The 15,130-nt window shown below is 35.7% G+C and overlaps 1 protein-coding gene across 3 annotated transcripts in view; it reads right to left on the minus strand.

The window, feature by feature from the left end:
- Positions 1-11,834: 11,834 nt before the first annotated feature.
- slc4a3 (solute carrier family 4 member 3) overlaps positions 11,835-15,130 on the minus strand; it is a 90,653-nt gene continuing 87,357 nt past the window's right edge. For 2 of the 3 annotated variants that reach the window (XM_058786668.1, XM_058786667.1), the window contains 3 exons: positions 13,952-14,121; positions 13,253-13,426; positions 11,835-13,150 (listed from right to left, as the gene is read on the minus strand). In XM_058786668.1, the coding sequence (XP_058642651.1) occupies positions 13,073-13,150; positions 13,253-13,426; positions 13,952-14,121 (422 nt within the window). In that variant the 3' untranslated portion in view covers positions 11,835-13,072. Of the gene's footprint in view, positions 13,151-13,252; positions 13,427-13,783; positions 13,849-13,951; positions 14,122-15,130 lie in introns of those variants that run through there. The other variant, XM_058786670.1, reaches the window with a different exon arrangement.

Below are 15,130 nucleotides of genomic sequence, written 5' to 3' on the forward strand. Positions count from 1 at the left end.
TAAATCAAAAATAAAGAATATATACATATATAATGTGTGTGTGTGTGTGTGTATGTGAGAGAGAGAGAGAGTGAGAGAGAGAGAGAGAGCGTACGGTAAAACAGGAAAAATTACACCTGTAATTTCAAAGCGAAGGCTTATAATGAACCCTACTCTTAAAAGTGCTCTTTTATTTCCTTCTTGGACAACTAACCAATCACAGTCTTCAAAAGACTGTGTCATAGCTAGCAACGGGGTCAGCCCCGCCTCCTCACTAAGATAAAAAATGTTTGCGTTTTCCTCACTCAGAGTTACTCTCAGATTGCTCCTGAATCACTTTTAAGCTAAGACTCCTAGTTAGAAATTTTTAAGCTAAATTAGGAGCTCTCTAAAAGGATTCTTAGAATCTTTAAGAATACGGGCCCTGAACTTCTGTACAAAGACTCACATGATCAATGTCACTTTTTTTATTTTATTTTAGTTAAATTTTATTCCCATGAAATGCTTTAACAATAGGTGCCTAAGTATATTAAGCCTAAAAATGCCATTTTATATCGGCTTGAAAGTAATTTATCCATACAGTTTTACAGTTTGATATTTTTATAATTTCATAACTTCTTTGTTTTAAAATTGTTCTAATCCAAAAACTTTCAACTGGTCTTTGGACCCCCTGTATCTCTGGTAACCACAATGGTGTGAAAGTCTTGTCATTGGCCAAGACAAATGTATGCATCAAAATATTGTATTGAATATGAAATGTCTGTTTTAGCCAACAACCATTGTAGTTCTTAACGGAACAATGAAAGATACGTTTTTATAACCTAGCATGTAAAATGAGCTCTTCAAATGATTAAATTCGACTCTCTTTGAAAATATGTGCAATTTATTTTGTTTATTAAATGCAACGGAGTGCCAAACTCCACTCTTGTTCTGTTGTACAAACTCAAACCTCGGCTTTGGAGAAGCATTAAAACTCAAACAAAACACAGGAGTTATTAATGCTTTTTGGCTGGGCTTCAGACAGCCGTCATGTTTTATGGTTAGAATTCGGGGAAATGATTTAATGGAAAAGGTTCAAGGCACTAGCCCGGCTGATTCAGCTTTCCTTTTTCCTCTGCAGTTTCACTTGCATACCTAATTCATGTTTACAAATGTTTTCCCTCAACAAGCGCACATACAAATAGATCCCCACTTTCCTTTTAGAGGTCACGGAAAGGTCTGCCCTGCAGGAACTGATTTATGAAATGCTAATATGCTATGAAATGGCATGGATGGGAAATGTGCTGTTATGATCTTTTTTTTTTTTTTTTTTGTGCCTGGCACCATTTTATCTTCGTCTCTAGGATTATGAAGACTAACATGCACCAGACAACACTCATAAATTTGAGTTAAACATCTGCACAATTATTCATAAAGATCTTACATCATGACATTTGCATGTGGCCAGTAGAAATAGGAGTACATGTGCATGACACACAGCATGAAGTCAAAATGGGCCTTCTTTATTTTACAAATTACTTTCCTGGTCTTAGTTTGAACAACAGGCACATGCTATTAAAAAAGGCTTCATAATAATAATTTTGTCCCAGGCCCTAAATTTGAGTAGATAAAATCAAATCCCATATTGCAAATATCCTGTTTCACTTGGGATAGCATCACATAGTGAAAGTAAAATGGGTTGCAAACATGTTTTAAATTCAGTTTAAAGTGGTTAAGTGGTATCCATTAAAAATCATTCAGTATCCTAAACTATACTGTATGGCACTATTTTCTTTGCTTTCTTATTTATTTATTTATTACTATTTTAGATGATGATCATGATGATGATCATGATTATATGATGATGATGATTATTATTATTATTATTATTATTATTATTATTATTATTATTATGCATAGCTTAACCAGTATGTATGGTCATGCTTTCAAAAATGCTTTCATACTGAAGTGGTGTATCCATAGTTTACAGTTGCATTTTTTTTTAATACAAAAATTATTTAGAATTAATTGAATTAAATTATTTTTTTATTATTTATTTTATTTAATAAAATAAGTGGTTATTTAATATTTAATAAGTTATTTAATAAAAAAGTAGTGATTCAATAATTATACTTATGTCATGCCAAAAATGCTGTTTGACATTGACTTTAAAGTGGTTCATCCATATCGTTTTTTATTATTATTGTTAATATTATAATTATTATTATTTATTTTCTTTTTTAATTTAATTTTATTTTATTACCCCCCACCCACCCACCCACCCACCCACACACACACACATACACACATACATACAGTGCTTTAACAATTTGTACTTAAGCATGTCATGCCAAAAATGATATATTTTTTATGCAAAAAATATATCATTGTATTTATTTATTTATTTCCCTGCAATACTTTAGCAATATGTATTAATTGTATTAATCTATTATTTGTTTGTATGTATGTTTATTATATATATCCATCCAATAAATATGTACATGTCAAAATGCTGTTTCGTGTTGGTTTTAAATAAAAATCACTTATTGTGAATGTTTATTTTGATCAGGCAGTGAGTTTGTCCTCATCTCCTGGGACACATTGGAACATGGATCACATGCCTGAGAACGACAGGGAAGTACACACAGCAGCCTGGGAAAGGAAACAGACGTCCAGAGGCTCAGTGGCTGTCATTGCGAAAGCAAATTCCCACTCTAATTAACATCAAGAGTTTCGGTGACTGTGTGCATCTTTCTCTCTCACAGCACAGGCTCTAAAGACACTTCAACTGATCTTCCAGCATAAGCAGGTGATGTAATCTGAGGGGCCGCTCCAAAGGCAAGGTAAGCGCAGATTATAATTTAGATCATAAAGTGGGGTTTTATTGGTAAAAAAATATGTATTAACACTAACGGGTGGTTCTAAGGGTCATAATAAATGAGTGTATAAAACATCTCAACATTAGCAATGAGATTTCACAGAAAGCAGATGTTCTCCTGTTTCTCCTAAGAAAAGTCAAATGTCTCCTATAGAGTCTCACATTTGCCAAAGGTTGCCAAATTCTCATTCACATACCAAATGATTTGAATTGCACTATGCCTGGTTTTATAGCATTTTACTATTAGTCTCTCAACAAATTTGTACTTTTTGTAGGAGAACCATTTGAGACAAAATTGATACTTTAATGAAATTTAACTGAGAGCTCTGTTAACTTTCCATTTTCCAAATTTCCTCCTGTTAAGTCTCATGAGTTATGAAGGAGAAATCTCTGAGCAATATTTTCCTTTGGGTCGAGACCGACTTTCCAAAAGCCATTTGATAAATTCAAGTGTAATCTGAGCCCTTGTTTTTGTAAATAAAAGGTCTTTCGCACATGTTTCATAATGAAGGATGGTGGGTGTAAAAAATTTTTTACAAAAGCTTACAAGTGCTAGCGGGAATAATGAGCCTTTTTGGAATATTTTGACACTGTTTGAGCCCAGCTGAGACACATGCTGGTGGAAAGATTGTTCCATTAAATCAGAGCCAAGAGAAAATGTGCATCTTGCCCATGTCAGTAAAAGTCAAGCATACTTAGAAGATATAAATCACCAAATGTGGGAGACTCATCAGAGGGGAACTCTAAACAAGAGCTCTGGAAACATGATAAAGTGTGCAAATGGACCGCAGCCATAACCATGTCAGCCGAACAAAGAGACCACTTAAATATTGTGCTTTATGAGACCACCTCCTCAGCCCGCCATGGCTTATATTTCTCATCAAGATAAAGAATATCCCTTGGGCTGCTTTTCGTGAATCTGTTTGAAAGGCATCGTGCCATTAATGCAGGCATTGTTTGGACTATTTAACCCAAACTCGCAGGTTCTCTGCTTTTCTCAGAATTCTGCAGGGATGGAGAGATGGGATGCCTCTGTGATTTCTGTCCGTTTCATCACGTGTTTAGCATTCGCAGGTAATCACAACCTCACTGTATGCCTGTGTGAGAGATGCAACAGACCCTCCGTCTTCTGTGTGTAGCACACTAATGCAATTGGTTCGGAGGAAATGGCCATTTACAGATGTGAAATCATCCGTTGTGTAAATTATACATCTTTTAGTGGCAGTCAAAATGGCTAATGCCCCTTTTCTAATGCATCTTCTGTTACTTCGCCCCAGGCTTGGTGGGAGCAGGGAAGGCTTGGTTGCTGCCAGAAAACTGTAGGACACTGCCATGTGACAAAGACACTTTTGATGCCTTCGTTTATAAATTTTGTATTGAGCCGTTCACCCAGACCATGGCGAACACTGACTACCAACTCAGATGTCCCTGGCCAAGCACTAGAAGGTGAGACACTGGATCGTTATATCGGCTTGACAAAGCTAAAATACTGTATGAAACTGAGGTTTTTCAATATTCCCAAATCCTTTTCTTCTCCTAGAGCTTTCAAATGGTATTATCGTTAACTAAAATTATTGTTAATTGAAATATAGCGTTGAAATAAAACAAAAAGTAAATATTAGATGAAAAAAAAAAAGATTTTGTTTGCCTCCGCAAATAAATTACTAACTGTAAAAAATTTAAAATAAATAAATAAAAGGCACATTAAAATATTGCTGAAAATGAATCTCAAGTTAAAATGAAAACATAAAAAGCCAATTCAAAAATAAAAACTATAATAGTATAGAAATAACACTGCTTTCATACAGTCCACCAAACGCAGCACGGATCTTCAGATGCTTATTTATTTTATTTTATTGTTGTATCTTATATTTATTTTAGATGTTATTTATTTTATTGTATCTTTGTATTTTATAGTAATTGCATTATCTTATTTTTATTTTATCTTATTTAATTAATTTTATAATTTTTATCTTTTAATTTCATTTTATTTAAAATTTTGTTGTAAATTTATTTTATTATTTTATTTAATCTGTAATTTTATATTTATATTCAAGAATTGTTTTTGGCACATACACATTTATATACAGAATACAACCTGCAGATCTATCTATCTATCTATCTATCTATCTATCTATCTATCTATCTATCTATCTATCTATCAATCAATCTTGTCTTGAGCTCTTGTTCAGGTTTATTGAGTGACAGCAGAGGATGGGACAAAAATAACACTATTGCCCCAGTCCAGATTTGAATGGCTCCGCCTCACAGAGGGTCTGCAGTCTGTAGTCATGGGAAAGTCAAGTTGTTCTGCTTCCCCAGGGTCTTTGTAACATCAGATTTTTATGAACAGTCACGCCAAACCCAGAGCATGACTCTACAGTCTTCAATCTTCAAGACAGCTCGTCCATGTGGGTCGTCTTAAACCAAAATATTTAGTTCAAGTAATTGCATATCCCGATGAGCCAACAAATTACAGCCTACCTTCAACTTCACTTCTCCGTAGTGCCAATACCATCGCTACAATTCAGGGGCCCCAGGACAACATTTTTATGGTTTGGCCCCTACTTTCTACTAATGAGTAGGTTATACGAGTGCTTCTCAACCGATGGGTCATGACCCAAAAATGGGTCACAATTTTATATTGAGAAAATGGGAGGAAATAAATGCAACTAGTTATATAATGATGTATAGATTGTCCTATCTAAATATGGTCATATGGTTAGTTGCATAATAAACAGGCTTATCAGTTTGAAAAATGGAAGAGAAAACATTTCCCATATCGGTTGCTGTTGAAGTTAAATTAATTAACATTGTTGAGTCCATGCATTTCATGGAACTATTAATAAATTTGTCAGATAAACATTAATGTTTTGGAGCCATTTCTTATGGAAACAAATGGAGTTTAAAAAAAAAAAAAAAAAAAGTTAGTATAGTAGAATAGTTCACCCAAAAATGAACATTTGCTTAAGATGTACTCACTCTCAGGCCATTCAAGATGCAGGTGAGTTTCTTTCTTCATGGAAACAGATTGGGGGAATTCAGCATTACATCACTTGCTCACCAGTGGATCCTCTGCAGTGAATGGGTGCCGTCAGAATGAGAGTCTAAACAGCTGATATAAACATGACAATCCACAAGTGATCCACACAACTCCAGTCCGTCAATTAACATCTTGAGAAGTGAAACGCTGTGTTTGTAAGAAACAAATCCATAATTAATGTGTTTTAACTTTAAACCATTGCTTCTGGCCAAAAAACAAATGTATAATAACGCTTCCACCAGTGAAAAAGTCCATCCCCTGTTGTCATCAAAATCCAACAACATATTTGTTTAAAATTGCTTTGGACTGTATTTGATTTTACACTGTCCTTAATGTGCATATTTCTCTCCCGATTCAGACTACACAACGTTTTCACTGGAGAAAGCAATAGTATAGAGGACTTGTATTTTAGTCGGAAGCAACAGTTTGAAGTTAAAATGATTTACTACAAACATGCAGCTTTTCACTTCACAAGATGTTAATGGATGGACTAGAGTCGTGTGGATTATTGTGATGTTTTTATCAGTTTTTTGGACTCTCGTTCTGACGGCACCCATTCACTGCAGAGGATCCATTGGTGAGCAAGTGATGTGATGCCAAATTTCTTTAAATCTTCTGATGAAGAAACAAACTCATTTACGTTTAGGATTTCCTAAGGGTGAGTAAATTGCAAACAAATTTTCATTTTCTATTTCCTGAAAATAAGAAATTTACCTGCTATTTTCTCTGGTCTCTCAGAAACTACGTCAACCTGATGCTGTGCCTGGAGGAGCTGTCTAACTCCACATGCTGCACAGACACTTTCTACAAACACTACATGCTGCTGGACATCCATAAGGTTTATTTCGCCATGTGCTCATATAAGCAGGACCCAGGTATTCCCATCCTGCTGCTGCTCATCACACCCTGTGTCATCTTCCCATTCATTATACCATTCCTCTGCCAACTATTTAAACTACATGAGTGTAGACTGCCAAACAACGACTGATGATTGGACAGTGTTGCATTTCATAATGGACAATCTGCATGAATCAAAGTACTCACAGATGTTTTGATAGGCCTCACATTATTCCGCAATGATTTTATTTTTTAAAGTATCCTAAAGACCATATTATTAGATTACATTTATGCATTCGGGAGACACTTTAACCCAAACAACTTATATTGCATTCAAGATACAACATATTGTGTAAATGTTCTTATTTTGTGTACATCTTAATCATCCTAATATGCTGATTTGGTGCTCAAGAAACATTTCTTATGATCAATGTTAAAAACGGTTGTGCCGATTAATATTTTTGTGACCCAAAAAGAAAGATTCTTTGATGACTAGAAAGTCCAAATGAACATATTTAATTTCATTTATTACACTGTACATTGAACTTAGTGTAACTTTTGATCAATTTACGGTGTCCTTGCTGAATAAAAGAATCAAAACTTATATATGTGTGTGTGTGTGTGTAAATGTAATATATAGTATTTATACAGTACAACTTTTGCTACTGCTCAGCCCTATATTTTCATTGATTCATAGTGGTCACTAGACATAATAATTTACACAGTCAATTCAAAGGCATTTGAAACACATAATAAATATTTATTTTGAGACAAAAAAATAACAATTTGTTGTACAGTGCTCTGAAAACATTTTTTTTTCTTTTTACAGAATAGCAATCAGTACTGCTATTAAATATCCACATAACATCATAGTATTTTCAGTATTGCTAATGCTAAAGTAATACATCATGTTTACCATATGAATTCAAAATGTTTGTCTTATTTTCTGACAGACAAACTACACGTCTTTATGACCAGGCAACACTTTTTGAGATCTACTAGAGGTCTTTCTGACACAGTCTAAAATGATGCAAACTCAAAAACACTACATGAAATAAAGGATCTTTTCTGGGGTTTTTTTTTTTTCTTTCCTTCTTTTAAGGGGTTATCTAAGGGTCATTTTATGTGCATCTAAAATACAAAGTAAATTAGTATTGTTTGTAATAGCATGTAACAGAGGTAAGTGTTTTCCTTTGTACAATGAGTCTCAGTAGTCTTAACTGATGCACTGTTTACAACTGAGTAAAATGCTTTGTTAGAACCAAAACACTGGCTTTAGTGTTGTGTGTGTCTGTGTGCACTGCTGAATGCAAAATATGTTGGGTGTGAATGAGATTAATATAATCTGACTGCAAATATTTCTGATTGTCATCCATTTCATCACAATGGGAAGAAGAATGGCGTACATTTAACATTTACAACATGAAAGCAAGTGAAAGTTCAGACATGAAGTTAAACACTAACACATCCTTCACAGCATAGGGTGGGTGGTCTGGACGATCAGGGTGGCACCATCCACCAAAACCCGACTCATTCAGACGCTCATTTTGCTGTTGCACCATTCATACTACTTCCTTTTCATCCTAAAAACCACACGCAGGAAACGGCAGTCTAGAAGTGATGTTAATTCTCTCACATAACCAAGTTCACACAAAGTGTTTTCTTTTTCAACTTCTCATACGGCCCTAAAATAAGAGAGGTATCAATGTCTTTGAGCTCCTCACAACTGTGTCCTTCAACTATAGAGAGCTTCTGGACTTCCACACCAGGCGAAAGTCTACCAGATAGTTGGTTATTTGGGCGAGTAACCCATCTATAACCATGAAAATTGCCACTGTGGTTGCAGACACAATAATGGACAAGAGATCTACCTCACTCCATGTACATTCACTGTGTCAATCTGTGGCTCATGAAAGGATTCAGTATTAAAACACATTTTTTTGTGCTTAAAGGACAACCTCTCTTAACCTGCAGGGAAATTCCATGCCAAACATATTGGTTGCTAATAAATAAGAGCAGACAAAATTGGTTAAAATAAAAGTAATATAAAATACAGCCGAAAGCAGCAATTATAAGGTGATGCGCTGAGGAATTTGATTTACATTTGAAAAACTGGGCTATAACCATCACTAGACTAGATCTTCAGCTTCTTAACCACTGAACTGATAGGCGTAGAAAAAAATGTTTTGAATAAAAAACCTCCATTGAATAGCTTTTATCCAGCATGCTCTGAAAATAATCAGAGCCAAACATAGAGAGAACTGGAATAAACTTGTAAGAACAGCAGCAAACTTGGTGATCACTACTAGGTTTTGGCCCAAAACTGCTCAGGTAGCTTCAAGACATGCTATTAGTGATCTTTACCATAGTTTTATTTTTTTCAATTTTGAGCTTATGGTAACAAGTTTTGTTTTGGTACCCCAAAGTGTTGAAAAGTTTACAAGAAAATTAAGAATGGTAGACAGGCTGACTCAAGGAATGACAAGGCCAAATGGTTTAACTTCAAGCCAAACTGTTCAAAAGTTATATGCAAATACTTTTGACAAGTAGCTTGTACTGTCACCAAATCATTCAGTCAGTTTTCCTCGAATGCAATGTGTAGTTCACCCAAAAATGAAAAAAAAATAAATAAATCATGCACTCGCCCTCACATAGTTCCAAATCTGTACGACTTTTCCTTTTTCTGTGGATCACAAAAGAAGATATTTTGAAGAACGCTGGAAACCAAACATTGGAACATTGGAGCCCGTTGACTTCCTTTGAGTCTCAAAATGTCCCACAAAATAAAGTGGACATGAGGGTGAGTTAACGATCACAACAACAATTTTTGGGTGAACTATCCCATGTAAATTCATCTGAAGATCATCTAAGAAATGAAATTTGTAAGAGGAGCGGCACAATTTATTAAAAATCTAATATGGCGACCAATCAACTAGGTGCTAAAGAGTCTGACAAGCTCAAAATTGGTTTAAGGCCTTCGTGGACAGGAAAAATAGCACGAAAACCAACAAATACAATAAGGTGCGTCCAAAACTGCTTGAGCTCTTAAATGTGACAGCGCTACAAAGTTGGGTCTGTATGTCCACAATCCATTATGTAAATAGTGCAATAGACAGATCTGTGCAACTTAGCGTTTAGTGCTAATTCACAGTGAAAGATGAAGACTGACAAATTCAAAACCCAAAACCCTGAAAACAAGTCTCTCTGTTTCTTTTATGCTCCTTTCTGTTGCTTGGATTGTATTTACTTAGAAAAACCATAGCAAGCCAGCAAAAATCGAGTGACGGCAGTGTGAGCAGCAATGGCAGTGCAATAAACTTCAGTCCGTCCATAAAGCAACACATATATTCAAGATATATAAGAAACTAATAACCCCAAACAGACAACAGCTCTAAAAGTGCTAGAGGAGCTTCATTTCAACCCAACAGGGAAGAAAAGTGACGGAGAATGTCTCTTGAATATCTCCATATTATCTTTTCTCAAGCATGATTGGCAAAGAGAATAAATGGAGAAAAAAATGGAGGAAATGCTCCAAAATTGCTCCACATTTTCCATCAGCTCTTTTCAAGACCAAATTCAAAATGAATCCTACTTACTTCATTAATGAACAATTGCAAGCAAGCAATTGTTTTCCTCATAAAATGGATAAGAACTCACTCTGCCTCTGAAATGGTTTTTTATTCTGCTGACATCATTGAGCACTCTTAAATTGTAGCCCGCCAATTCATCACCTGTCACCTTTTTGGCCTAAAACACTCACTATTTTGTTCACAATCCAATTAAATGTTGAATAAATTCAAGTACGACCCTTCAATGTTGTATAATTAAAAATTCAGTTTCACCAGTCAAACCCAAATGCCATTTTTCCATTGCCTTACATGAAACCTCACTGAGAACTCCAACAAATCTCCTGAGCTACGAAAAGAGCCACTTCCAAGCAGTAACCTTTGCCTTTGGGAAGCTAACATTTGTTGCTGAAGCTAAGATCTGTTGCTTACCATGCAATGAGCCTGCCAAAGGCTTCACACACTGGGAATCTGATTCTAAAGCATTCCAGCCAGCTTGTCCTCATCCAATTTCATCTCTCAGCTACATCCCAATTGATAAATGCTGAGGGGAAAAAATTAAAAACCAACGTTCTACCCTTTTGGCGTTCACACAGAGCTATCCGATGGCTCAACTAAGGTTACATGGTAAAACACGTCTGATGTGTGGCTTCACATTAAGTGCTTCAAAGACCTGCCATTCACAACCACAGATCTCCACTTACCGCTCTCAGGCTCGAGAGCAGCACTTAGGCTTGTGCTTTCCAAGAAACTAAACATCTATTCAGAGTAGCACAGCACTCCATGACAGATAGTTCTTTATTGCACAATTTCCTCTTGTTTTCACACTAAAAACTGGGGAAACGAGGAGCAAAAAGAAACACATGTGGAATATGTGTTTGTGATGAAATGAGCTAGTCTAGCGTGACTAGGCCAAGGAGTCTGTATTACGCACAAACAAATTCAATACACGCATGGACGGCACAATATTTACAGTCCAAAGGGCAGCTTTCTCTAAAGGCAATTGTCCGAACTCAAAACATGAGTGTAATGGAACGATTCGTCCTGTTTTCAGGTCTGTATGAGGCTGTTTTGTTCACAAAGGGATCGAGATGAAGATGTTAAAGGTGAAGTGTGTAATTTCTTTTTTTTTTTCTTCTCTAAATGGAATTGCAAACAGGTTGCCTGAAAGTTCCTCCACATCTCCCATTGGTCGGTCAAACTGCTAGTCCCGCCCCAAACTCAACTCATTGGTTTATCGTGTCGGGTTGATTAGGATGCTCAAACAAATAGAGCAATGTTTTAAGTTGGGTTTGGAATAAATATTTTCTTATATAGAAAATACACACATCACCTTTAAAGGCTTTAAAGGCAAAGGAAAAGTGGATTTGTTGGCTTAGCGAAGATTTTAAAAGGTCATGTGCTTCCTTTTAAAATAGCTAAAGTTTGTCGCTACCCTCTATGAACTTGACTAACAATTTGGCAGCATGTTTCATCGAAGCCAAAGTCTCTCGCTCACTGGCAGTTTGACAGCCTTTGGAAATAGCATTGTTAGCATTTATGCAATCAACCAAATCCAAGTTTCTATGGCTTTAACCTATTTCAGTTGAACTGTTCCCGAATACACTGCAGTATAACAGCATAAGGAATGGAATTAGTTCTTTGAAATGGGTAATATTGAAAACGCACTAATATTTATAACAGCAACATATTCGGGCATTAAATCCTATATAAGTTCTAAATGCTAAATTTATATATAGCAAGAAAAGCTGAGCTGCTCAAAGAAAAAAAAAATGAATCAATCATTTTGGGAATCTTCAAGACAAATAAACCAAAACAAAATGAGATGATAATTAATAAAAATAAATTCATTGATTAAAAAAAAGAAATAATTGAAATAAAATACACTTTGTATGCAAATTTGTTTGGAATGAAACCATGTACTGAGAGCTAAACAACAGCTTCTGATGGAAATAAAAGAAAGAAACTAAAAATAAATAAAATAAAATACACTTTTAGCAGTGAATCTGTTTTGAAGGGAAATCATGAGCTAAATAATGTTGTTGTTTTTTTTCCCTATTAAAGATGCTATAAGCAATGTTAGCCGTTTCGCAAACCCCCACAAGTCAAAGAATTCAAAATCACTGACAGTTCGAGAGTGATATCTGTCAGGAAGCAGGGACATTTTCTGCATGCTATTCCACTAAAAAAAATTACTTATAGCACCTTTAAATGTATTGTAACTACTGCACACATCGATCAAAGTAATATCACTACTGCATAAAGTACATCTAAAGGGACTGCACTACTGTTTTCAAGCACAGCAGAGGGACTGACCGCTCTAAGGGCACTGAGAGGTCGTGCTACTGTAATATTTAGACCCTGTGGTCAATGCCTACAGTACAGTACAAGGCAACTAAGATCTACAGGCAGTAGGTCTGGTCCACATGGGTGCAGTACATTGGGATGGGGTGAATAGGGGGTGCAAGAACCAACCTATTGGATTAGTCTCACCATCATTGCACTTTGGGAGGTCTAAGGTGCACAGGTTGTATCTAATGTTATATTCAAAGGTCACTGGGCAGCAGCAGACAAACACGTAGGCCACATTTTGGAGAAAAAGGAAAAATAATAGTATCCAAAACATGATCTGTGATTCTTTTTAGAACGGAGATTTAGAAAATTTCAAAGTACACGTGAAATAGTTCTGAAAGAGGGCAGTGCATCAGAGTTCTTCCCATTCCGTACATCTTTCCCATTATCCAGAGACCTGCATTCGATTGGTCAGTGAAGAAGAGGTGAGCCACGTGACTACACAAGCATGTGGATCTCGTTGTACTCATCCCGTCCATCTTCATCAAAATTGGGCGAATCCTCATCAGCATCCAACTTCAAGAACAAAAACGACATTTTAAAATGAAATCAACACCAGGTGGATTTTCTCAGCTGACTGCTTGCGTTCGGACAAACATGACTACAACACGAACTCACCGCTGCAAGCTCTCTCTCCTCAAAGATCCTGGTCAGGATGAGTCTACGCAGAGGTACGGTCATGATTAGGATGAAGGGAAAGGCCAGAGAGGCTACGGTCGACTTCACCACCCACAGCAGGGCGATACACAACAACTGAATGATGGTGAACATGTTCATACGCCATGTCTTCACCTGTATGTGAAACAAATCGTGCCTAGAATTACGACAAGGTCTAGTGAAAAGCTTCTATTTTGCCTTTTTTAAATGTAATATGTATTATTTTTGTATATTATCTGCCACAACTTTGCTTATTTCATAAGTCTCCTAGAAATGGTGCAAACAGTTCTTAATTGCTTGATTTCTTTGTTTTAAAGGTTTTCAATACTTTGTTGATTTCAAAGTTTAAATTAGATTTTCAAATCTAGATTTCCAATGTAGTCTCAGATTTTTGAACAATACACAGTGTTCAAATTTGTCAAATATGGTTTGTAGTTAAATTTTTAGGGTTGTGTTAAAAAGTGCGAAATGAAATGGTGATTTGTGCGCCACCTTGTGGGTGCTTCGAAAGCTTTCAAACAGAATCCAGATGTCAATTTAGTACAAACTTGTAGCATCTACCGTGTGGAAATCAAACACAAACACATATAATAAGCTGTCAGCACTGCGTTTGTAAATAACATCACTACTACCTCAAAAGTCTCAGGAACAAGCGCTTACCTTGGTAACATAGATGTGGTCAGGGTGATGTTTAGCAGGTGTGACCATGAGTGTGATTCGCTCATAAAGCTGGATACCAGTAAGAGACGTGATGCCCATGTACAGAAATATCCCAAACAGCACAGCCAGAGGAATATGACGCAGCACATCTGTCATCACTATAGACAACCCTGCACGGAGGTGATGGGATTGACAGAATCAGGAAAGTTTTTCCCCTATTTAATTGAATAGTATTCCCCCCCAAAAAGTTAATGTCAACTAGGAAACTTGAGTGGTCTGAAATACAGTATAAACAGATGTTGTTAATACAGCAATAAGCCACTTGACACCATGCATTACAGTAAGTTTGCCATGGTTTTACTATCATGTTCTTATGAACAACATGAGGCTGAGTATGAAACCCCCCCTCTTAAAGGGACAGTTCACCCAAATATTTAAATTTCTGTCTTTTGTTGTTCCAAACCTGTTAAACAGAAGAATTATATTCTACTGACTTCCAAATTATGAAAATACTACGGAAGTCAATGGGGACCATAAACTGTCTGGTTACCCACATTGGTAAAATTATTCATTTTTAAGTGAACTATCCCTTTAATCATAGTGAAATCATGGTATGCCAACAGTAATATGATAAAGCACATCATTAATCAATAAATATTTCAATTTAATATACTGATAAACAGATTAAACTGTTCTTCCACCTATGTTAAGTATTTTTTTTTTTTAATGTAGGAAGTTCACGATTACCAAGCAATGCAACAAATTTCTGGTGTGTTCATTGTAATTGCAGGTTTTGGAATAGTAAAAACTGCAAGCTCTGACTTTTCCCTTTTGGCTGTTTTGACGTTATATACTGTAAAAAAACAAAAAAAACAAAAAAACAGCTAAAGGTAGTTAATTACTTCTAAACTCATTGCCATTTGATGTCGTTTTATTACAGCTGATGCTACCCAGTTAATGTGATTTAAATTAATGCGATTAAATATTATATTGTCATCAAACTCAAAAATGAAACCGCTTTGCTGTTATGAAGATTGGCATTATAAAAAAAATATTGTGATTATAGTGATACTGACTTAAAGTGAATGCAACACACACTGGTTTGAGGTCAGCAAGATTTTTTTTAAAGACATTAATACTTTTATTCAGCTAGGATTAAACTGATTAAAAAGGACAGTA

This window comes from Onychostoma macrolepis, chromosome 09 (genome assembly GCF_012432095.1).
Source record: "Onychostoma macrolepis isolate SWU-2019 chromosome 09, ASM1243209v1, whole genome shotgun sequence".
In the NCBI taxonomy this organism is placed as follows: Eukaryota; Metazoa; Chordata; class Actinopteri; order Cypriniformes; family Cyprinidae; genus Onychostoma; species Onychostoma macrolepis.